We start from the raw sequence: 26,384 nt of genomic DNA, 5'->3' as shown, positions 1-26,384 counted from the left end.
CAAATAAATGCTCTGTCCTACATATTGGCAAAAAAAATCAGAAAATAAAATACAGGCTGAATAGTCAAGACCTTGTTCATGATCCAAACTCTGTCAAGGATCTTGGAGTACTCATCTCTAATTATCTAAGTGCTAGAGCCCACTGTAACGACATAGCCAAAAAGGCATTAAGAATTGTTAACCTAATCTTACGTAGCTTTTTCTCTGGTAACATTACACTAATAACCAGAGCATACAAAACATTTGCTAGACCAATATTCGAATACAGCTCATCAATCTGGAACCCACATTACGTATCTGTTATTAACACAGTTGAGAAAGTCCAGAAATATTTCACAAGAAGAGTTCTTCACTCCTCTACTCATTGCAGAATACCTTATGCCACAAGACTCGAAATTCTAGACCTAGAAAACCTAGAACTACACCGCCTTCGGTCTGATCTAAGTATAGTATATAAAATCATACATTGCAATGTCCTACCTGTCAATACTTCAGCATCAACCATAACAACACAAGAGCAAACTATAGATACAAACTTAAGGTTAATTGCACCAAACTTGATTGCAGGAAATACGACCTCAGCAACAGAGTGGTCAACGTCTGGAATACTCTACCTGACTCTGTGGTTTCTTCCCCAAACCCCTAAAACTTTCACCTTAGACTGTCTACTATTGACCTCACCCCTTTCCTAAGAGGTCTGTAGGGGGCATGCATAAGCGCACCAACGTGCCTACCATCCCTGTCCTATTGTTTCTTTTATTTTTTATTTTTCTTATATGTATCCATGTATTCATAACTATATTTTTACTTATACCTATAATCTTGTAAGCAATTGACAAAAATAAATAAATAAAATAAATAAATAAAATAAATTCCTCCTCCAGTCATGTTAGCCCAGGAATTCTGGGAGTTGAAGTCCACAAGTCTTAAACTTGCCAAGTTTGAAGACCCTTGGTTTAGAGCACAGCTGATTCAGATGGCAGAGCGGTTTGCCGTGCCTCAGCTGTTTTCTTCACAGGGACTGCTGTAGAAGGTAAGTATTATAGCTGTTTGAATTGTGGAGCGCACGCATGGAGCGTGAATTTGGCGTGAACGCGCAATCACCGAACTAGTTGTTATACCAGTGGATTCCCACCCCTGCTAAGAACCACTGGACTAAAAGATTTCAGCATCCTCCCTTCTTTTTTTAAGTTAAATAAATAAATACCAGGGACAGAAAGATTCTTAAAATTGTTTACTGCAGAAATATTTCCAGCCCATGAGTTGAGCATTTACTCATTCCCACAATATTGGAAAGAAGACTGTGTATCTTTGCTTCAGACAGACAATTCTGAAAGCACTTAGTTATAGCACCGCTTCAACATGTCATCCTTTAATTTCACTCCAACCGAGCAAAAAGCTGACATATAAATGACATCTTTCTTCTTTCACATCACAATTGTTAGCCTCCTGTTAAGCCCAAAGAGTCACAATTTCTGCTGTGCTGCCTACAGGAGAGGCTACGGAAGCATTTGGTAGGGTGTAGAGAGGTTTTTTTTTTGTGTTTTGCAATTTTTACTCAAGGCAGGTTCTTACTCCCAAAGATGTCCATCGTTAGAGAAAAACCAAGTGTTCTCTCAAGGGGACTGAATTTTCTATTAGGAATGAGATTAAAATCTTCATTTTCTGCTATCTAGGGATAAAGAAGGGGAGGCAGATCCTGGGGATTTGAAAGGGAAAATGAAAGGGAAAGATCCTCAATATGAACTTGACTCTTATTATCTAAAGAGAGACTACATACAGAAGAAATTCAAAATGAGATAAATTGTATTTTTCACAACCATAACAGAGATGGTTGATTGTTGCCTTTTTCTGAGATATTTATCCATTCCCTAGTCTAACCAATAGTCCAGTGCTTTGCTGGTGATTTCCCATTAACGTTTCAACCAAGTCCAAGTATATTTAGCTATTTTAGAATCAGCTGGTATTTGCAAGATAATGCTGTCTACCCAAGCTACTAAAATATTAACCTTACTACCACAGTGCTACACAGTTCAATTAAGCAACCATTGCATATCCCAAAAGTGCAGAATCTCTGGGTGCTGAGCTCTCTATAGAGAACCAGGGAAGTCTAGTATCCCATGGCCATCAGCAACTCTCCAAACGCTTTCTGATGGCTCCAATGTCTTATGAGCAAATGCTAGAGATATTCAGTGGCCAAGCTTCCAGTCAATTTGAGGCAGGAAATGCACAATTATGGTGCATTGCAATTTGCACAAGTGGATTATAAAGTAAAGTTTGAATTGAGTGAACTCAGTTCTAAAATGGTGAAGAAGTTAGGGTTAGTACTGCAGCCTACTTTTGCTGACTGTTGGCTGCCTGCAATTTGGCAGATCGAATCTCACCAGGCTCAAGGTTGACTCAGCCTTCCACTCTTCCGAGGTGGGTAAAATGAGGACTCAGATTGTTGAGGGCAATAGGTTGACTCTGTAAACAGCTTAGAGAGGGCTGTAAAGTACTGTGAAGTGGTATATAAGTCTAAGCGCTATTGTTATTGCTTAGACTATCAAAAAGTTGCTAGCGGTGCCATGTATAGCACAGACAAAGAGAAAAAGAGCTGTGCTTAGAGCAGGAAGTAGCTATCTTTAAAGTAAAAAGTATATCTTTCTAATCACTCTACCATTTTTCCCCTTAAAGTGATTTTGTTCCATTGTCATATTGTTGGCACCTGGGCAAGGGGAATTGAAGAACACATAAGGAGGCCTTTAAGTACACAACCACAATTTCCCTTCCTCCCTTTCTGGTAGACTTACTTACATATGACTTCTGTGGTAAAACACACAATACTTCAATCCTCCCTTCCACAGCTGCAATTTTATGCTTTATGCTGCTTATAATTACCAATAACAAAAATAGCTTATTCATGCTCTTTCTATAAAGAGAAAAAAGAGCCTGAATAATTACAGCTTCTCTTGAAATCATAGCCCATAAAACACTAGCTACAAGAGAAACATGGCTTCCACTGTCTCAGAAATAAGTAATATTTTGCCATAGGAGAAAATAATAATATTTTTAATGATAATATTTTTTTAAAAAATCACAATGTTAAAAAATACAAATATTCAGCACAATATTAAACCTCGAATAAGGTAGCTCAACTGTAGAGAATAAGGGAAATGGCTGAGGTAAATAGGCAAGAACCATTGTAGATTCAGGTAGACTCCTCGGTCATTCAGACAACTGGGTCTTTCTGAAAGGGCCAGTCTAATGTCAGGTGGATGAGGTTATAAAAGCCAGCAACTGAAGGAGGACATGTTTACTGTAAGAATCCAGCCATCATAAAAGGTGTTTCTTTGTGTCTGTTCAGTATCAGATATATGGTTGATAGAAAGTTAGCTATAGCACTGGTTTGTGGTCCTTCCTCATTCTCATACGTGCAGTGGTGGTATGCTGCCGGTTTGCACTGGTTCTAGCAATCTGGCAGCGCCAGTCAGCAGTTGGCCCCACCCACCTGTCCCTGCCCTTTCCTGTCCTATATTTCCTTTGTTTGTAGCTCAGCTGATAGGCATGGTAGAGCAGATTGCTGTGCCTTAGCTGTTTTACTCACCAGCGCTGACAGTAAGGTAAGTCGAAGCACGTGCCCACAGAATTAGTAGTAAAATATTTTGAATTCCACCACTGTACATGTGTTTTCAATACTTTACTCGATGGACTTTTTTCTCCCTTTAATCTGCATGAAGATAAATGTGCAAAAAGAAAATAGTTTACAAATATATTATTAAGAAGAAACACTAGGACAAATTAGGACTTTGCAATCACAGAAGTTGATTTTCGATTCCAACTTGAATTCTACAAAGCAGTTGCCAGCCCCTTACATCCCATCATCATCTTTTCTCTCCTTTTGACAAAAATTGCCAGACCATGGAACAGTGTATCATCATCCAATCATCATATGGTCAGGTGACCATTGAAAATGTAATAGTAGAGAGAAGATGAGGAGGACAGTGACAAAAATTATCATCAGCTCCAACATAGACTCTGACAAATGTTCTGTATATATCAAGTTTGCCAGTGAGCCCTTTGAATGAAGGAATCCTTGAACTCCTGCACATTAGAATGAACCCTTCCTTTCTCAGGTTGGGTTCCCTATTTAGTTCCTCGTGCAACATTTCTTTTTTTTCTAGTCCAGCTTGCTGAATTGTCTTAGGGGGAAGAAATGGCTAATGAGGAATTAGGAGTTGAATGTTTTCTGATACATAGGCTATCAAAGAACTGAATCTTTCTCTCTCACCGTCTAATCTTTTGTGTAGAAGGAATGTTCTCTTTAATAAGAAGAATTAGTTTCCCTTACTCTTATAACACAGTTTGCTTTCCATAAGTAGAAAAATAAGTTCAGGCTGTCCTTGATTCTAATTGCAGCTGAAAACTTTCATATATTTTTGGAATATCATACTCTCCTTCCTATTACAACAAGTAACTATGACAGGGACAATTAATAGACATCCAGTACATCATTTCATATTACTCCTAACATTACAGCTAGTAATATACATTGGCAGCCAGCTTCCTCAACAGTTCTGAGTATGTGTGGCTTCCGGATATTTAAGATGCAACATCAGGGACAAGGAGTGTAGAGAAAATCCCACAATTATTTCCCATTAAGCAGCTCAGAATAACTTTTTCCACTCCATTTCTCCAACTTCATTTTTTTTTTCAAAAGTGGGGTTATCATACAGGTTTCGGTTTGTATGATTCTTTTCTCATACTGTATATATAGTGTGGGTATTTACTGGCTTTCATGTTGGTCAAATATTTTCATTCTGTCTAATATATCTGCCTATCTGTCTAACTATCCATCTATTATAAATGGGCAGCCTTTTTCTGTCTGTCTGTCTGTCTCTATCAACTTACCTACCTACCTATCTATATCTATCTATCTATCAATCTATCAGTCTATCTTTCTGGCTGGATGGCTAGCTGACTAACTAGCAATCATCTATGTATCTCACAAGTTGACAGCCTCTTTCTTTCTTTCTTTCTTTTTTTTTCTATCATCAGCTAGCTAGCTAGCTATGTATCTATCACAAGGACAGCCATTGTCTGTCTGTCTGTCAGTCTATCCATCCATCCATCTATCCATAATCTGTCTATCTATCTATCTATCTATCTATCTATCTATCTATCTATCTATCTATCTGTCATCTAGCATCTCCTCTCCCTCTTTTTCTTCATTCTGTGAATTTGAGACAATTAATTTAAAAATATTCTCAAAATATATTTAAAACATGCATTCCAATTCATTTTAATTTAGGAGTTTTTTTAAAAGAAAAAAACATTATCGGATGAATGCAGAAATGGACCCAGCATGGCAGATCTGCTTTTTCTCCAAATGATGAAAGTGTTTTGCAGTTGCATGGCAACACTGGTGTTCAAGGCAACAACAATGATTGCAAAGGGACTTATTTATTTATCGCCACTGTGCTATGTAGGCAGAAGCTACATTCTCTGGAAAAAAATGGGACTTCTGGATATTTAAGGGCCAGTTCAAGTGCAACATTGGGAAGAGGCAGTGTGTGTGTGGGGGGAATATCCCATAACTTCTCAGCACGAGGCCAAGGAAAAGAAGCACTCCAATTGGTTCTATGCATAGAATAGAATATCGCATAACAAGGGGAGGGGTTCCATTTTTTTAACAACTGGTTCTGTGGGCGTGGCTTAGTTGGTGGGTGTGGCTTGCTGGTCATGTGACTGGGTGGGCATGGCCAACTCAATGTCACTCACATCAAGGGGCTCTTCTCCTCGCCTGGCCTCTCATGACAGTGGGGATGCTGCAATGGTCGTAAGGGTGAAAAATGGTCATAAGTCACTTTTTTCAGTGCCATTGTAACTTTGAATGATCACCAGTTTTAGACCAAAACTCAAAAAGGGTATGTAAACTCATGTTCAAATGTCAATCTTTCTAGCTAGCCAAGAAGCCTTGCTGAATGTCCCTCATCTTGGTTCCTTGTCATTATAAGCTTCTTTCTGGCAGCTCTGCTTCATTATTCAATTATTTCTTCAAAGTGCTAACTCCAACAGGGGAGTATTTCCTCCCAACAGCAGTGTAAAAAGCTTAAAACAACCCTTCCCCTTTACCAGCAAAAAAAACCACCCTCCTTTGGAGACAGTAAGTCTAGGCATACTGCCAAGAATGCAAGAAGGGTGGAAAAAAACAAAGGGAGATTTCTTCCAACAACCGGTCCTCCAAACTGCTTAGAAAGTTAACAACTGGTTCTAGCGAATAGGTGAGAACCTGTAGAATCCCACCCCTGAACAAGGGTCTTCAAACTTGGCAAGTTTAAAACTTGTAGACTTCAACTCCCAGAATTCCTAACATGACTGGAGGAGGAATTCTGGGAGTCTAAGCCCATAAGTCTTAAAACTGTCAAGTTTGAAGACTCCTGTCGTATAAGGATAACAGTTTACTATGATACTAGAAAGGACAACATCATTTGACATTTCATAAGGAATTATAAGACTCAACAACAACAACAAATCCTGGGAAATTCTGGGAGTTAGAGCCCACATATCTTAAAATTGCTGAGGTTAGGAAACACTGTTCTATACTAAGATAATATACCAGTGGGAGAATTGTGTGAATTGCCAATATTTGATGTGAAGGGAAAAGAAATCAACTTCAATACTTTGCTAGCAGATTGAAAGAAAACAACCGTTAACCTAACACTTACGGATATGTAATGGATCAGTTTGCTGTTAGGTAGGAAAATGAGTTGTAGTATAAATTCTACCTTTGGATTTTACAGAAGCTTTTGAAAATTGTACTAAAGCTGTTTCCTTTTCTTCCTCCTTTGTTCTTTGATTTCCTCCGATTTCTTTCTCTTTCGATTTTTTTCCCCTTTTTTCCTTTCAAGAGGAGATTGCCTGCTCCTTTTCCACCACCATAATCTTCCTCCTTCTATTGTCAGGCATATTCAGAGTTCTTTTGTGTACTTTTAATTTATGTCTGTTTCCACTCAATTGGCTTAGCCATTTGGGCATCCCCGTGAGGTGCTGTTTGGATATTCTGTCTCAAGCACCAGAAACACATCTATTTTTGCCTTAGTCAGAGAGAATGTTATTTTTTTTTCTCCTTTGTCTGAGGAGCTTGCTCCTGTGCTTTTAATAATAGCTTAATGCGTCCAGATTCAGTAAATGCAGCTGCGGTTAGGCAATGGCTCCTGTCAGAGAAACAAAGGTGACAAATACTGACTTTTCTATTTTGGTGCAATACTCTTAAGGCAAGCCACATAATTTTCTGCTCAAAATTAGCCTTTTTAAAGAGCTGGTTGTATTTATGCACCCTTTCCCCATTTTTTGTATTAAAAATGAGGCATATTGTCTACTTGTGACTTACTAGAAGATAAAATGCCTGGGTTTATTCCTAATGCAAGCTAACAGTGATGAACAGTAAAAGGTATATGGGTGGATCAACTGTGTAACTGATGCTTTCAGAAAAGAAAAGAAAATACCCACATGACATTATTTTTTGTGTGTTTGTGTATGTGTGTTTCTCTTTGGACTTCAGGATGATCTTCAGCCTGTTGCATCTGAAACCAACTGGGAATCAGTCACAAGCCCGGTCTTGGTAAATAATTGTTAATCTATTTTGTTTTAAAGAAGAAGAAATAACTTAAAATCAATTGAGAACCACAGCAAGGAGATAAATTGGATTTAAGCATTCCGCAAAGCTATTATATAATTTGTTTTATTTTGGCTTAGTGCATTATGAGAAATGAAATGATTACAGCTTGTTCAGCAAACCAGTGTTAAGCAATTAATGTGATGTGTCAAACAGATCGCTATAACGCTGGCAGGGTTACTAGCAGAGACATTTCTGCTACTAATAGTGCTTTGGGATTTGTTGATAGCAATGAAATCCAGCTTATATTTTTCAATGAATCGGTCAATCATCAATTTTTCCGCCAATTCAGTCCAAAGTTTTATCTGGCAATATCCTGACTGTTCAGAATAGATATTAGCTATTTGATTTGGGTTCCTTGGAAACAGCATTACAGAACATTACGGAGTAGGAAAAGAATGAGATGGTTTTACATGAGGAAAGTCCAAGGTACCATCTTGAGCAATCCCAGTTTAAACAGATAAGTAAAAGGTATTGGCCACCCCGCTCTATCAGATGATGTGGGGGGTCAGTGCTATTCAGAATAAATCAGAGTTTTCCAAACTTGGCACCCATCAAAGATCTCAAGAACTGTACCTCTCAAAATTCGTACGTGTCATGGAAACCATCTTGAGGCTTAGGGAAAGCTACAAAAGTTTAAGTCTGGGTAGATGGATAAATAGGTTAATCTGGATAAACTCCTGTGTATTTGCTGTGGGTGCTCAAATGAACCTCACACTTCTTACTTGCCTCGAAGACACAAGGAAAAAATGAGTTTTGTGTCCAAATTTTCATTATTAACGATGCTCAGGAAATAATTTGCTACTGGTTTGGATGTTATTACAGAACAATAGAGGGCATCAATAATCTGTGCAAGAATTAAATCTTGTCATGATTCAAAAATGATTCGGAAGCCTGCAATGCAGCAAGGTAGAAGCAGCATTTTTCAGAGTTCAGCCTGAAAACAGACATCATTGATTTAAGGAGTCAACTCTTTAAATCAGCCATATTGGAAAAGCCTGGAAAAAAGACACGGCGAGTTTAAAAATATGCTGCAATTTATTCTCCTCTGCAGTTTGAAACACTCCTTCTGAATCATTTCCAAAGCATGAACATCCCTGGAAGCTATCTTCAAGAATGTACACTTAATCTGTTCTTTTATTGAGCAAACTGCAGTGGTTTCTTTTAAAATTACTTTCTAATTCCAGCATTAGATTTCATTTATACATTGGGTAACCACAAAACATCATTTTTGTTTGACATTTGTTTAAAACGAGCCACTAGTATTTCTTCCCAAGCAACAATCAATTGTTGAATGGAAAGAATTAGGTTTATAATCCAGCAAGTCTTAATTTGGTCTGTTAAATAATTCTTCTTTGTCTTATCCTTGAGATGCAGCGCTTAAGCCATAGGGCATATTTAAATATTTTTTCCTTTAATACTGTTCATACTCTCAGCAACAAAAAAACAAAAAAGGCAGACTTGTTTAGTTTATCCTTAGCAACTAGATTTCCCTGAGAATCTGCTATCTAGTTGTTTTAGAGTATGAGATTGTTCTCCTGACTTGTCTCCACCTCACTCCTCTATCAAGAAAACAGAGCTTCCTTTTTCAGTATGGACATTGTGTTTTGAAAATCTATTTTTACAAATGCCAGGATTTTGTACAAAAGGAAAGTAATAGTAGTGATACTGTTCTTTGCTCACCTTGATGTCTTCAAATTTCTCTCTGGTTCATTATCTCAACACATCTCATCTCTATCTAGACTGCAGCAATAAAAAAAAATCAGGCACATAGTACTTCATGACCACAGAACTTGCTTCTTTACAATTCTTGTTCCAACTTTCTATTTCACATCTAACATAACTTTTCCTTAAAATACCTCTTGGCTTGTTCTTATTTTTTTAACCCTTGCAAAACGTGTGTCTTGGACATTCATTCCATTTACTCCACCTATGTTAGAGTCTTCTTGACTCTCTGACAATTGTATCCTTTTTCCTTACTGATTCTTATGCTTGAAAGTATTCTTGAGAATGTTTCCAGAAGACCATTTCTCCTTTAAATTCTTCTTCAAAGCCCACCTTTTGATAAAGTTCGAGTCATCTCCCATTTCCTGCATGTCATGTCTAGTAACGTGTCTAGTAACTAAATACTAGAGAGTGGAGTCCTGGCCTAGAGGTGGAGGTCTCACCTCGCAATCAGGAGGCTGTGAATTTGATCCTAGGTAGAGGCAGATATTTCTCTCTCTGGGCACGATGTGAATATATCTGCTGAATATTACTCCGCACTGATGACAGGAAGGGCATCCGGCCAGTAAAAACTAAGTTCCATTCAGTTGCCCAGACTCCACCCCACAAGGGATTATGGCATCATTAAAAGAAGATGATGATTGTAACTAAATGCTAGAATTTTTTCTTTCCCTCCATTCCTCCCCTTCTTCATTATTTTTCTTTTTTTTTTTTATAGAGGTTCTATTTTGATTTTATTCTCTTCATTACCAAGATCTAAACAAAACCCAATAAACAAAACAATAACTATGAAAAGGGTGTTTAGAAATCAGGACCTGCCTGTTACTTCAGTGATGGACAAGGTTTGATGTCTGCAGTTTAACCTCCCCCACTTTTTAGTGTGTCATGGGAAGCTATCTGGTAACATGCTGTCACAACAAAGGGTGGAACTGAACATTTTTAACTTCTTTTAGGGGGCTGGGAGTGTGAAGAATAGCAAGAAACTGCAGGGAGGCAAATTGCTCAAACATGACAAACTCTAAAATTGTTTTCTGGTCAGAATCAGGTCCTTTGAGAGATTAAGCACGTGGGAGTAGTAGATGCCTGTAAGAGGCCTCATGCTTCCCTGTCACTTAACTTTTCAATCAAAAAAATAAACCCCAAAAACCTTAGCTAAGTTGGGTCCCTTTTATCACAAGATTCTATGAACATAATCTTGGGATGCTGATGTTTTTATGCAGATCACAGATTGGTCATCCTCACTGTTTACCTTCATGAGCCATTGTCCTGTCCTTTCATCTTCCCAGCCTCTATGCATTCGGCTGGGAAATTTAGACTTGCTCTGTATAGCCGGAGGAGAAGCTATACTGGCGTTTGCTGTATTTCAAGGAAAGTATGTATCTTAGCAAGAACGTACTTTATTTGAGAGCTGTGATTTGCATCAAGCAAATGTAAGTCAAAATTCATCTGAGAACTTCTCACTAAGATTGAGAAGAACAAGCACCGTTCTCTGTACACTTTAAAAGGTAAAGGTTTCTCCTTTTAAATCGAGTCCAATTTTAGGGGGCAGTGTTCATCTCCATTTCTTAGCTGAAGGAGTCAACATTGTCCAAAGATCCTTTCTGTGGTCATGTGGCCAGTATGACTATATGCTGAAGTGCACAGAACAGCGATGTGGTACCTATTTATCTACTTGCATTTTCATGCTTTCGAACTGCTAGATGGGCAGGAGCTGGGGCAAGTAATGGAAGCTCACCCCATCATCTGACACTTGATCTCAAACCTGGACTGTGACAAAACAGTGCCTTTAACCACTGAGCCATCATGCCCACTTTGAACACCTCGGTCCCATACAATTACACATGCATTATTATGTATACATTTTTGTTTACAAAGACATATACCTAGAGAACACAAGGGTTGCTTTCAGTAATGTTTAGTTCTAGCAGTGCAATAATTCATTGTTGCTATTAAATCTGGAAAGAGTTGTTTTGATCTCTTTGTTCTTTTCTACATAATGCTCAAAGCACTCTGCCCTATATGTCCTTCTTAGGGCATTTCCTATCGCTCCCCATCAGTGACTGACCCCACTCTTACGATGGAAGCCTTGGATCAAACCATTGCTGGGTTTGATACTGTGGAGGAATTGCTCAAGCACTTTAATCCAGACACATGGCAAGAAGATATGGATCACCTGTACACAGAGAGTGCCCCACCTCGAGGCAGAAGTTTCTATGAGAGGAAGTCGAAAGGTAAGAAGCAAAAATGGTTAGATGGATGCATGGCAGAGTAATGAATGCATGGCAGAATAATCTGTTCAATACAATATTAATTTTGTGACTGACATGGTTAAAATCCTTGGAGGGATGTTGTAAAATTTTAGCAACCATATTTCGTTCAGTAAGAATTAAAATTCTTAACAAGCAGTCTACATAATGAACATAAAATCCACCTGCTCTTACAGGTGCTGATGCCAGCTGTTCTTCTAAGTGTAGTGTGATTTTTTATTTTTTATTTTTTTAAAAAAAAATTATTGGTTTTTAAAAACAAACATAAACAAACAAAACATAAAAACATCAAGCTGTCTTCCATAGGTGTACATACAGTGTGCCGGTTGGTTTACAAATTATTTTGTGCTTCCATTTCGTAGTCTTCAATTACAATTACATTACATATAATCTCATATTGTCAATCAAAAACTTAGTATCATTATTAATCAATCATTTGACTATACTTTTATTCATTCATGTTTTACAAGATAACCATAATTTACTTAATTTATTGTATAACAGTTCATATTATCATCCCAGATCTATCCTAAAATCATTTTGTAGTTATAATAAGAAAGAAGTACATCTTTATATATTTATTATTTTCTATAAATCTACATATTTCATTACTGTACTTTGTTATCTAACCATTGATAGAAAAGATCCCAAATTTTATAAAATTGTTTATCCTCTTGTTCTCTAATTTCAAATGTCAATCTACTCATTTCAGCACATTCCAATATTTTCTTAATGATTTTCTTCTGTGATGGTATCTTCTCATTTTTCCAGTTTTTAGCAAATACAATCCTAGCCGCTGTTAATACATTTACAATCAGGTATTTCAAGTCTTTACTATATATTTCAGGTAAAATTCCCAATAAAAATATCTCTGGTTTCAAGTCTATATGTTTTTTTGTCATTTTTTCCAACCACATGTGGATTTTAGTCCAGTATTTTTTAGCATCTGCACAAGTCTACCACATATGGTAAAATGAGCCAGGTGTCTGATGACATTTCCAACATTTTTCGGATTTATTCTTGAACATTCTTGCTATTCTTGTTGGGGGAAAATGCCACCTGTAAAACATCTTATACAAATTTTCTTTATATGCTGTTGACATTGTCATTTTATAATTTTGAGACCACAATTTTTGCCATTTCTCTAAATCAATCCCATATCCAAAATTCTTCCCCCAAGCAATCATAGTTTCTTTAATTTGTTCTTCTAGTTTAATTTCTAATAAATATCCATACAATTTTTTAATCACCTTTTCATCAGTACCTGTCAAAATCTTATCTAAATCAGTCAATTTATCATAGAAACCTTCTGTTTTAGAATCTTTATCATACCTTGAATGTATTTGCGCATATGAAAACCAATTCATCTTCATACCTTGTTCCTCTAGTTTTTGCATAGATTTAAGTTCACCCTTTTCATTCAGTATTTCACCATATCTAACTGTTTGTTCCTTTTTGTATATTATAGGATACGAAAATGCTGCAATAGTCGATAACCAGACTGGAATTTTCAAATAACATTGTCTTTTAACCTTCTCCCAGTTTAACCACAGAGACTCCCGTATATAATGTCTTCTAAAATACCCCTGTGTTTTAGTTCCTTTGTACCATAAAAAAGCATGCCACCCCAACAACAGATCATGTCCTTCTAATGTCAACAATCTAGCATTTCTTAGTGTTATCCATTCCTTAACCCACATCAAATTTGTAGCTTGGTAGTACAATTCCCAATTAGGCAAACCAAATCCTCCTCTAATTCTAGCATCTTGCAAAAAATTTAACTTTATTCTCGCTTTCTTACCTTGCCATATATATTTCAACACGATTTTATTTAAATCTTCAAAATAATCTTTTCCAAGCCTAATTGGAATTGTTTGAAACAGATATAAAATTCTGGGTAATATATTCATCTTGATTGTTGAGATTCTCCCTATTAGTGAGAGTTGTAAGTTTTCCCATTTTGCCAGATCTAGCGCTATCTGCTGTTTAAGTTTAATATAATTATTCTCTTTTAATGTACTACATCTTGCTGTCAAATATATCCCCAAATACTTGATCTTATTCGTAACTTGAATTTTCAATAGGTCTGCCAGTTCTTCCTTTTGTCTTAATAGCATATTCTTTGTCAAAATCTTTGTCTTATCTTTATTTATTTTCAAACCAGCCACCTTTCCATATGTCTCTATCTTTTCTATCAATTTTGATGCTGTTTCTAAAGGGTCTTCTAAGATGAAAACCAGATCATCCGCAAATGCTTGCAACTTAAATTCTTCCTTTTTGATTTTCATTCCTTTTATATTCTTTTCATCTCTAATATTTCTGTTTAACACTTCCAAAGTTAACACAAACAACAAAGGTGATAGTGGGCACCCTTGTCTTGTTCCTTTTCTTATATTAATAGAGTCTGTCAGCTCTCCCTCTATCATTACCTTTGCCGTTTGCTTATAGTATATAGCTTCTATTGCTTGGATGAATTTTCTAGCAAAACCCATCTGTTCCAACAATAATAACATGAATCGCCAATTCACATTGTCAAATGCCTTCATTGCATCTAGAAATATCAGAGCCATTTGTTTTTCAGGATGTGCCTCGTAGTATTCCAAGGTATCCAAGATTACTCTCATATTGTCTTTAATTTGTCTCTTTGGCAGAAATCCATTTTGATCAGGATGGATAAAATTATTTAAATATTTTTTAAGTCTTTCTGACAATATTGAAGCAAAGATTTTGTAATCTGCATTTAGTAAAGAAATGGGTCTATAGTTCTTAATTTGTAATAGGTCGGCATCCTCTTTAGGAATAAGTGTAATACAGACTTGTGACCATGATTTAGGTATCTTCTTCTTTAACATAACTTCATTCATAACTTCTAGCAATGGAAGATTCAACGATTCTTGTAATGTTTTATAAAATTCTGCCGGAAGTCCATCTGGGCCTGGTGCCTTTCCATTATTTTGCTTCTTGAGTGCTTCAGTTAACTCCATCATCGTTATGTTGCTTTCTAACATTTTTTTCAGTCTCTTTAGGTAGATACCTAAAGGTAAATTAGCATTCTGTAAGTACTGCTTAACTCTCTCTTCATCAATATTCTCTTGCATATATAATTTCCCATAAAAGTTTCGAATGATTTCTTTCTTCTCTTTGCTACCATGGCAAACTTGGCCTTGGTCATCTATTAATTGCAATATTTTCCTTGATTCTTTCTCCTTTCTCAATTTATATGCTAGCCATCTACCTGGTTTATTTGTGTCTTCAAAGTAGTTCTATTTGGCACCTCTAATTTTCTGTGCTAATTCTTCTTTTTCTATGTGACCCATTTTTATTTTTTTAAAAAGTGATTATCTCCCTCTTATGCTGCAGTGAGATAATTAAGATGGTTGCCGAGGACAAGAATAGGTAGATAATGGTAATTAGGTAACTGGTAATTAGGACATCCATGTCTTATACGCAGCAACTGGCTTTAACATAAAGCCCTAGAGCATTTGTTCCCTGGAAAAATGGTTAGCAATGTCCAGATTTTATTAGATGAGCCCAAGGCAGCTGGATATATCAGAGGACACATTAGTCAGTTGAGCAAACTTAAAAAAAAAAATTCTGCCTGGAGCAAATACTTATTCCTTACTACAGTACTATATTGGTTTGAGAAATTCAGCACCCCATGTAATATATGCATGACTATTCAAAGTGGATGCATCTATGATTCTTGATGCATTGCAAGTTGTCTTTTCACCATTTTGATTGACAGTGCATGCGTGTCTACATACGTGTGTGTGTGTGTGTGTGTGTGTGTAGGCATAAAAGTCACAATGCATGCCTTTAATTTCTGGAGGGTGTTTGTATGTGTGTCTCTGTTGTGCCTGTACGTGTGACTCTGTTTGTTAATGGCAAACTCATTTTCCAAATAACTATGTGGCCAAAATCCTTCTACCCATGCTAAAAATGGGGATGCCATCAAGCTTTGGAGGACCTAAGGTTTGAAAAAATATGAAGAATTCCAAAAAAGAATGTAAAGAGGTCTGAACATACTGCATGTGCTCATCATATGTGTATATATGATTGCTTGATTGCACCTGCAATTTCTGTATATATTTGAATGCTACCCAATCATATGCAAAACTTGAACATTCATAAAGTTATAATGTTGATATTATTATATTATATCCATTACATTACATTATGTTACAAGTCTATGGAGATTCCCAGTGATCCAAGAGATGGTTGTCCCAAAGGTACTTTTTCTAAGACTGCTGGACTTTATTTTTCCTTGAAGACATTTTGCTTCTCATCCAAGAAGCTTCTTCAGTTCTGACTGAATGGTGGAGGATGGAAGGATTTATATTCTTTGCAGTCTTCGGGTCATTAGCACTCTTTCTGAGAGCCCTTGAGGCCACTTGGAGGCCCTCAGGGTCACCTGAATAGTGCAGATGGGTGTAGAATCTCCTTGTAAAGCGTGGTGTGTTATATTGTGTTACAGTACATATAGTACAGCACAGTACAATACACTACATGATCATAGGTTGCCCAATGCCCAATAACCTGGGCAGAAAACGCAACAGTCTTTTCAACAGGATACTCTTTAAAGCTTAAGAGAATAGACAGGTCTTTTATAGTTCCCTGAATGTCACTAGGGTGGGAGTCATACAGATCTGGAGGGATGTCATTCAAAAAGACATATATTGTGACAGAGAAGGTGTTCTTCCTTGGTCCCGCAAGATGGCATTGCAATCAGTGTTGTTGATATTCGCATTGCATTTGTGTTGGAAGCACCAAGGCGCTTCCAGGTTCAAAGCATTGCCGGGGACATCACAGTTGTCCAAGGGACGTCCAGGAGCTCCAGGAGCTGGAGCAAGGACAGTAATGCCTTCACTCTTCACTCTGACCACACTGTGTGCATTATGCATGGACATAAACAATTGGATACTGGCAGTCCCTCAAATAACATGCCATATGCCATGAAGGTCTCTACAGATGATAAACAGTTTGAATGGTATAAATTGCACCTAGAAAACAACCTAGAAAGCAACTGAAATCCAGTGCTGCCTCTAAATATGGGTATCAAAACTGCATGCCACACATACTGAACCAGTTGCAGCTTTTGGAGGGTCTTCAAGGGCAGCCCCATGTAGAGCATATTGCAGTAATACAAATAGGAGGTGACTAAGGCAGGGGTGACTGTGAGCAAGGCTTCCCACCCTCTTTACCTAAGCCATTAATAAAAATGTGTAAAAATTACAGGGCCAAAAATCTAAAACCACTAACTCAGATTGGATGAGGAACAATTGATGAACATTTTTGTTTCAGCTAAATGTCCATTTAATTGTTGTGCCACTGAACCCATACTTAACTAGCTTGCTAAGTTAATTCCATACTTAACCATCAGAATATCATGGTGTAATTGGCTTGGTTGAAATCACGGTATATTATGTCTGAAACATTTCCACCTTTTACTAATTGTAAATGTCATTATAACCCAATCATGAAAATGAGGTAATCTTAGAGTGGCAAGATTCATTCTCCACAAATCTATAGAATAGAATAGAATAGAATAGAATAGAATAGAATAGAATAGAATAGAACAGAACACTTTATTGGCCAAGTGTGATTGCACACACAAGGAATTTGTCTTGGTGTAAATACTCTCAGTATACATAAAGAAAAGATACATTCATTAAAAATCAAGAGTCATAACGTACAACACTTAATGATAGTCATAGGGTACAATAAGCAATCAAATCATACTAGGAAACAGTCAATATAAATTGTTAGGATACAAGCGACAAAGTTACAGTCCTACAATCACAAGTGGGAGGGGATGGGTGATAAGGAGTGAGGAGAAGATTGCAGACTTTGTCTGTTAATTACCATCTTACTTTTAAAATGATTTACAATACTAATAGAGTTGGAAGGGACACTGGAGATCTTCTAGTCGAAACCCTGCTGAAGCAGAAGACCCTGTCCCTGTCCAATCTCTTATAAAAAGCCTCGAGTGATGGATCATTCACAACTTCTAAAGACAAGCTGTTGGACTGTTAATTGTTCTCACTGTTAGGACATGCCTCCTTAATTCCACTTTTTCTATCCTTGATTGGTTTCCATCCATTGTTTCTTGTCTTGCTTTGGAAAATAGGTTGATTATTTATTCTCTTCTTAGAGAATAAATAATAAGAACATTATTATTATCCCAAAGGCGCTTTTTTCAAGACGATACTGGACATTCTAGTTTTTCCTTTGAAGACATTTCACTTCTCATCCAAGAAGCTTCTTCAGCTCAGATGCTCTTGGATGAGAAGCAAAACGTTTTCAAAGAAAAAACCAAGAAAGACCAGTGGCCTCTTGAAAAAAGCACTTTTGGGACAACCATGACCTGGATGACTGAGAATCTCCATAGACAACATTATTGTTATTTAATAATATTGAACAAATAAGAACAAATGTAAGAACAAATGCTTACAGGTCTGTCTCTTTATATGATGGTTGAGAATTTTCAGACCAGCATGGTCTGCAGTTCCCTAGACACTTATTTTCTCATTTAAAAAAAAGATAGCAAAAATATTAGCTCTCCTTCAGTCATCTGGCACTTTCCCAGTTCTCTCAGATTTCCCCAAAGATAATATATAAGGGTTTAGCGTGACTGTCAGCTAGCTCCTTTCCTACCTTACCGTGCATTTCATTTGGCCCTGGAGATTTAAGGTCATTCTGAGTAAATAGGTCTTTCCTTGTGTTTCTATCAAACTGAAGCTTATTCATGCATTCGGTATAAGTAGTTGCTTCTGAGGGATTTTTAGACATATGTAAGTCACACAGTGTGGCTAGAAAAATTTCCAGGCTAGAAAAATATCACCAGCTATACAACATGTTCCTGGATTGAGAAAGGGGAAGAACAATGTTGACACAGTAGTCAAAACAAATCTGTTGTATTCATTGTTTTTCATATCTTCACAAAGAACCAACAGGGAGAGGTAAGCAAAGGAAAGTAAGGATTGTGAACCTTTTGAATAGAATAGAATAAAGAATAGAATAGAATAGAATAGAATAGAATAGAATAGAATAGAATAGAATAGAATAGAATAGAATTCTTTATTGGCCAAGTGTGATTGGACACACAAGGAATTTATTTTGGTGCAAATGCTCTCAGTGTTCATAAAAAGAAAAAAATAAATTTGTCAAGAATCATAGATATAACACTTAACAGTAGTCAAAGGGTACAAATAAGCAGTCAAATCATACTAGGAACCATAATAATAAGCTATCTAATCATACTAGTAAACAGTCAATTAAAAATCGTAAGGATACAAACAACAAAGTTACATTCATGCACTTATAAATGGGAGGAGATGGGTGGAAGGAAGGATGAGAAGATGAATAGTAATAGTAGTGCAGACTTAGTAAATAGTTGGACAGTGTTGAGGGAATTACTTATTTAGCGGAGTGATGGTGTTCGGGGAAATAGTGTCGTTTTGAGGGAAGGAGTTGAAACAATTGATGTCCAGGATGTGAGGGTTTTGGTTTTTTATAAATCAAGATGTAGGAAGGGTTCAGATGAAGGCACCAGAAAACAGTATGATCATATAACACATGTATGAAAATGAACCATTATAGGTCAAACATAATGAAACAAAATATATAGATTGTCTTAAGTCAGGGGTGTCAAACCCGCAGGCCAGATGTGTCACGTGCAGGCCACGCCCACCCCAGCTCCACAAATAGGAAAAATGTCATGAAATGTCACATGACGGCAACGTGATGCCACAAGTTTGACAGCTGTGTCTTAAGTGAAGTAAGTGCTGTCAACAGAACCAGTTTATCTTTTCAGATATTACCATTTATTTATTACCATACTATTACCATCTGGCAGGCGGTACAGAATAATAAAAACAAGGACAAATAGGCTGAAAAACAGCTTCTATCCCAGGGCCAGTAGTTCTTTTGAATTCTGCTGTATAGTGCAGTGCTGGTGTGGTATCGGGGGTTTTCGGTTCAATGTGTGAAGGGTGAAGGATGTGTGTTTGTGCTTATTTTCACGGTCATGATCATGATGTGCACTGAAGATGGTGTTTGATTTTGTTGTACGATGTGCAATGACAATAAAGTAGACTAAAGTAGATGCTAATTAGGCTGTGTTGAAGAACTGAGGAGGGATGAAATGGTACACAAGATTGTACCATTGTACACCTGACTTGAGAACAATTAATCGGTGTAACAGGCTGCCTCCAATTATTGTGGGTGCTCCTCCCTGGAGGTTTTTAAGAAGGCATTTGTCCAGAATGTCAGAGAGTCTCCTGCTTTTGCAGGGGGTTGGACTGGAAGACCTCTAAGGTTCCTTCCAACTCTGTTATTCTGATTGCCAGATCAAGCTTACTTATAAGGAAAAGATGCTTTCAGAAAGGAAAAGTGTACATGTGGTTAAATGTACACTCAAATCAGTGGGATTTGAATGCATCAACTTTTAGATTTCACTCGTAAATATTCATTCATCCTTAGAGAAACACATTTTCGTTCTGTAGATTATATTATTCCACAGCACACAAAATGCTATTCAAGGAATAATTGAGCCAGTTGGGGCCCTGTTGATACAAGTTTAGCATACTGTGAGAGATTTACAGGTTAAACAAATTTGCTGCTGCCACTGGGTTATGCTTTTTAAAACAAGGGTTAAGAAAATAAAGGAATATCACCGTGTAGTGTTTTTCCAACACACACTGTGAAAATGGAACAAGTTGCACGCTGAAACATAAAGCCTTCCTGTGAATTCCCAGTGTTCTGAATCATCTCATCTATTCGTCATTAATATTTTTCCCCAGTTCAAACCAAAATCAAACAAAGGAATTTGATGTCTTCCAGATTGACAAGACAATGTCAGCGAGTAACTAGAATCCTCCGTGTATTTTTCTTTGAAGGGTTCTGGGCCATCTGCCAATAAGCCAAAGTATTTTGATTGCTGAATGCAAAATACATTTCTGCTGTTCGCTTGCAGCAAATGTTTATCCTTTCTTATGTGTGGTTAGTAATCCTTACTCCAAGACGGCTGTTTTAAAATGATTTATATATGCATTTGCATAGATTTCAAGAACGCCAGATTCCAAATGCATAATTTTAAAAAAGGTAGAATGATTAAAATAAACATAATATATGCATCCAAAAAGGCCATACATTTTCAGTGCCTTCCTGGGCATTATCAGGGTGGAAGTCATTCAGGCCTCCAGGGTGATGCAGTTTCAAAGGGCAGGCACTGTGACAGAGAAGGCATGTTTCGGATAGATGGTTTCATTCAATGGAGAAAACCTAGAATACACCAATTCTCTCAGAACCCAGCCAAGCAAGCAGAAACAATCAGAGACAGATAGCAATAGCAACAGCACTTAGACTTATATACCGCTTTACAGTGCTCTACAGCCCACTCTAAGCAGTTTTACAGAGTCAGCCTATTGCTCCCAACAATCCTCATTTTACCCACCTCAGAAGGATGGAAGGCTGAGTCAACCTTGAGTCTGGTGGGATTCGATCTGCCAAATTGCAGGCAGCTGGCTGTCAGCAGAAGTAGTTTGCCGTACTTGCACACTAATCAGTGTACCACCGAGGCTCTTTTCCATGAAGAGTTAAAGCATGATTATTACCACTTTGAATTGCATCCAGGATCCTGGCAACCTATACAGCTCACAGAACAGGTGTCATATGATCATAACATCTCTCTATATCAGGACTGTCAAACTCCAGGCCCGCCGGCTGGGTGCATCTTGTGTTGACCATGCCCACACCCAGTTTAGCAAAGGGGGTGGGGAAAGTCCCAATACATCATGTGACACCATTGTGACGATGTGAGTTTGACACCCCTGCTCTCTATCATAACCATTCTGTGTATAACACAATTTTTTTGTGGTGTGTGGAGAGGTGACTTTGAGGCATTGTTGATTCCTGGTGACCTCCGAAACAATCCCTGCAGTTTTTGGAACAATTCACCATTGACTTCTTTGTCACCAAATTGGTTCTGTACTTAAGGCAAGACTGGAACTCATGGTCTCCCAGATTCTAGTCTGATTCCTTAACCCCAATGCCGTACAATGCATTTAATTACATATAATGCAACATTGATTAATTTGAAAGATTTATTAGATTGCCTGTCTCATCATTCAAAGATTTGCACCATTTTACATTTAAAAGAATACCGTTGGGCAAGGGTGTCAAACTCACGTCGTCACATTGTCGTGATGTGACGTATCGTGATTTCTCCCCATCACTAAACTGGGTGTGGGTGTGGCCAGTGCATGACGCATCCAGCCCGAGGGTCGTGAGATTGACACCCCTGCCCTTGGTCCATGAAAAAGAAAACCAATTTTATTATTATTTATTATTATTTATCCCACCTGTATTACTTTATACAGTAAGTAACTCAAGATGGCAAACATAACTAATACTGGTCTATGGAGATTCTCAGTCATCCAGGTCATAATTTTCTCAAAGGTGCTTTTTATTTTGTTTTCTCCAAAGACAACTGGACTGTGTTTCATTTGAGGAAGAAGAATAAAATATTTTGTTCCTTATCTAAGGAGCTTTATCAGTTGTGATTGGATGGTGAGGGAATCAATTACAACTGAAGAAGCTTCTTGGATAATAAGTGAAATGTTTTTTTTTCTTCTTTCTCAAATAAAAAACAGTTGCCAGTTGCCTTTTGAACAAAAGAAAAGAAAAATAGCACCTTTGAGATACCTAATGTGCCTTCCTATTTTCCATAGCAACAACAACCTTGTAGAATAGATTGGGCTGAGAGAGAGTGACTGGCCCAAAGTCATCCATCTGGCTTTCATGCTGGAACTCATCGTATCTTGGTTTCTAGGTCAGCACTTTAACCACGAAGCTGAACTGGCTCTCATAGGAAATTTTAGATTTTCACAGGGCTGCCTCATGTGATAAAATATTGAATGTAGCTATTTTCTCATTAAAGCGCATCTGAATATTTCCCAAGAGAGCTATCTAATCCTTTTCTCTTGTAGAGAAGGATAAAGGCTTCCTGCTGCACTGAACCTTATTCAACCGTCACTGGATGGGTTCAGACATTATACTAAGCCACAGTGTGATTTGTTACATTATACATTGTTTTGCACAGATGAAGCTATTATGAATCATGGCTTGATATGAACTACTAGTCCATTTTGTATGGCTAGATGAATGATGACTAAAATAAACCATGGCTTAGTTTAATTGTGAAATTGGTCTATCTGAGCTCCAGCAGATTCTTATATTTTGGTTGTTCTTGATCTTAGAAGCTTGCTTGATTCTTATCCTCATTTACCATTTATCTTCTAGTTCTAACTAGATTTGTTGTCTGGGTCATTTTAGATTATTAACCATAACCCAACCTAGCAACATTAGGTATAATGTAGGGATTATTGACCATGCCAGATTTCCCCCCATCTTGTCTATGAAATACAGTTTGTCAGTCTTATAAGGGTTCTTTCCATTCTCATTTTGGTGAAAATAGCAATAGCAACAGCACTTAGACTTATATACCTCTTCACAGTGCTTTACAGCCCTCTCTAAGCAGTTTACAGAGTCAGCCTATTGCCCCCAACAATCTGAGTCCTCATTTTACCCACCTCGGAAGGATGGAAGGTTGAGTCAACCTTGAGCCTGGTGAGATTTGAACTGCCAAATTGCAGGCAGCCGGCAGGCAGCAGAGGTAGCCTGCAGTACTGCACTCTAACCACTGCGCCACTGAGGCTCACTGAAAATCATTCCCAAATCTAGTAAGTCCCTCGGAGGTTTAGCAACAGGCACGCTGAAACTAATTCTACATCAAATTATTCACTTATGTTTCGTGGAAACATTTCTCCAGCCCCAACATTCCACCTTCAACAAGTTCTTATGCTAACTAAATTAAAATTCATGATGAAAAATATGAGAACATCTTATGTGTAGTTGTGGTTTTTAGAAAAGAGTTTAGTTTAGGCCTGCTGATAGTGATAGCATTTATTTATTTATTTTATTTATTTGATTTGCCAATTGTTTACAAGATAATAAGTATAAATGTATACATAGTTGTGAATACATGAAATGGGTACATATAAGAAAAATAAAAGAATAAGAGAAACAATAGGACAGGGACGGTAGGCACGTTGGTGCGCTTATGCACGCCCCCACAGGCCTCTCTTAGGAAAGGGGTGAGGTCAATAGTAGACAGTCTAAGGTTAAAGTTTTTGGGGTTTGGGGAAGAAACTACAGAGTCGGGTAGAGTATTCCAGACATTGACCACTCTATTGCTGAAGTCGTATTTCCTGCAATCAAGTTTGGTGCGGTTTACTTTGAGTTTGTATCTATTGTGTGCTCTTGTGTTGTTATGGTTGAAGCTGAAGTATTCATTGACAGGTAGGACATTGCAATGTATGATTTTATATACCATGCTTAAGTCAGACCGAAGACGGCGTAATTCAAGGTTTTCTAGTTCTAGAATTTCAAGTCTGGTGGCATAAGGTATTCTACAACGAGTAGAAGAGTGGAGAACTCTCCTTGTGAAATATTTCTGGACTTTCTCAATTGTGCTAATATCAGATACGTAATGTGGGTTCCAGACTGATGAACTGTATTCGAGTATTGGTCTAGCAAATGTTTTGTATGCTCTGGTTAGTAGTGTGATATTACCAGAGAAAAGTTACGTGAGGATTAGGTTAACAACTCTTAATGCCTTTTGGCTATGTCGTTGCAGTGGGCTCTAGCACTCAGATCATTAGAGGTGAGTATTCCAAGGTCCTTTACAGAGCATGGGTCATCAACAAGATCTTGACTATTCAGCTTGTATTTTATTTTCTGATTTTTTTTGCCAATATGTAAGACAGAGCATTTATTTGTTGAGATTTGAAGTTGCCATTTGTTTGACCATTCTGATACATAGTCAAGATCTTTTTGTAGGGTAGCAGTATTGTCTGTGGTATTGAACAGCTTTACATCATCAGCGAAGAGAACGCAATTGCTCTTAATATGATCACAGAGGTCGTTTATGTAGAGTATGAAGAGAGTTGGTCCTAGAACACTGCCTTGGGGGACACCACTATTGACAGGTACTGGATTTGATAGGACGCTCCCGATTTTGACCATTTGTTGTCTGTTTGACAGGAATGCTTCTATCCAGTTATTCAGTTGTCCAGAGATACCATAGGATTTTATTTTTAGGAGTAGTTTGTCGTGTACCACTGAATCAAAGGCTTTACAGCCTTTTTTTTTTTTTTACTTTGCATGTATTAAGTAATTGTGGAACAGCTCATTCTGAGACTTGCCACATTCTTCAAATGCAGGTGACGTTTTTAATCAGGCACATTACCTAACTACTTCCATATATTTTACTTGTAGCTGTAGAGATGGACTATAATGGTCTACAGCATAATAATAAATGAAGAAGAGAAGCGCCAAATGATTCTCTGGAAACAGTAGCTTATCACTATAGAAAATTTACTCATTGCACCTGTGAACTCCTATTTACAAATTACTTCCGTGTGAATGTGTGCCTACAGAAAGGTGAGATTGCTTATGGGTGCAATCCAGCAAATATGAGAGACAGAGAGAGAGAGAGAGGATTTCCCGTCACTACAAATTAAGAGAAAATGTGATGCTTGGTATGACCAATTTATCTCCAAGGCATCAACCCTTTCTTTAAAAAGAATAGGTGTTCTGTAAAGCCAGATTCATTCCTGGCTTGAATCCATGGATATCACACAAACAGACCCTTTGTGACAGCAGTAATTTCATTCTGGTGATGCGACTTGACCTTCTTCCTTTGAGGTAATTGACATGCCAAGTTATATGAGCCATAGAATTCATTTCTTTTGAATGGTTGACATTCCATTCAATAGCCCAGCCTGCTGAATGGGTCTCTTTAAGACTCAACCTTTTCACCCAAAATGTTTCACCTTGGATGGTCCAGTTGAAGGATAATACAAACACTCCCATGTGTGTAGCTACAGATACTTTACCTTTTCCAACTGACTATATAAACAAAAATAAGTACATGCTAAAAGAAAAAAAGTATTTGATTTCATTCGTGTACTTTTTTTTTAATATCTTCATTTAAAATGTCTTGTTTTCAATTGCTTGGGGGTTACTGCTATAATGTTTTCTTTCCCAACTGGTTCATAAAATTATACATAATAGGCTTCAGCATTTTTGTCATTCCAAAACTTTGAAGAACTTACAAGAACATTCAGTTTCATTCTAAGCCTTCAGTGAACAACTGTACTCCTTTCCCCTTCATAAACTTTTAAAAAAATGTGAAGAAATAAATTTTAACAGCTTGGAAGATTGGCATTAGGACAAGCTTACCCAGCAATTTGGTTTTGTCTGTCCAGTGTAGATTTCCAAATTTGCTGGAAAATTAGAATTTAGTTTGGCTCAGGTCACAAAGTGTGGGTTTCATCCCTCAACCAGTAGTGGTATGCTACCAGTTAGGCCCAGTTCACCCAAACCAGTAGTAAAAATAACTGAAAAACACTACCGGTTCAGTCAAACCAGTTCCTCTGATGGTCAGCTGAGAGGATAAAAGAAGCAACAAGTGCATGGGTGGGTGGGAGGATCGCTCCTAGCTTTTCGTTTCTTCATCCTCTCAGCAGATTGGCACATTAAGGGCGTGAATGCACGCATGTTAGGGGCGTAGGCACACACATGCAATCACCCACTGAACCGGTAGCAAGCAAGGTAGGAACCCACTACTGCCCTCAACCCTACCCTTATTCTCAAATTCACCAATGCCATAA

The 26,384-nt window shown here is 37.5% G+C and overlaps 1 protein-coding gene across 2 annotated transcripts in view; it reads left to right on the top strand.

The window, feature by feature from the left end:
* Positions 1 to 26,384, top strand: part of PDGFD (platelet derived growth factor D) — a 186,523-nt gene that overhangs the window by 142,937 nt on the left and 17,202 nt on the right. Inside the window, exons 4-5 of one of the 2 annotated variants that reach the window (XM_026675623.2) lie at positions 7,544 to 7,603; positions 11,415 to 11,613. In XM_026675623.2, coding sequence (XP_026531408.1) covers positions 7,544 to 7,603; positions 11,415 to 11,613 — 259 coding nt within the window. The remainder of the gene's footprint in view (positions 1 to 7,543; positions 7,604 to 11,414; positions 11,614 to 26,384) is intronic. The other variant, XM_026675624.2, reaches the window with a different exon arrangement.

The sequence above is a fragment of the Notechis scutatus genome, chromosome 5 (genome assembly GCF_049901735.1).
Source record: "Notechis scutatus isolate UNSWTSFEM ecotype Mainland chromosome 5, rNotScu1.2, whole genome shotgun sequence".
NCBI classification, from domain to species: Eukaryota; Metazoa; Chordata; class Lepidosauria; order Squamata; family Elapidae; genus Notechis; species Notechis scutatus.
This window is presented reverse-complemented; position numbering and strand designations above follow the sequence as displayed.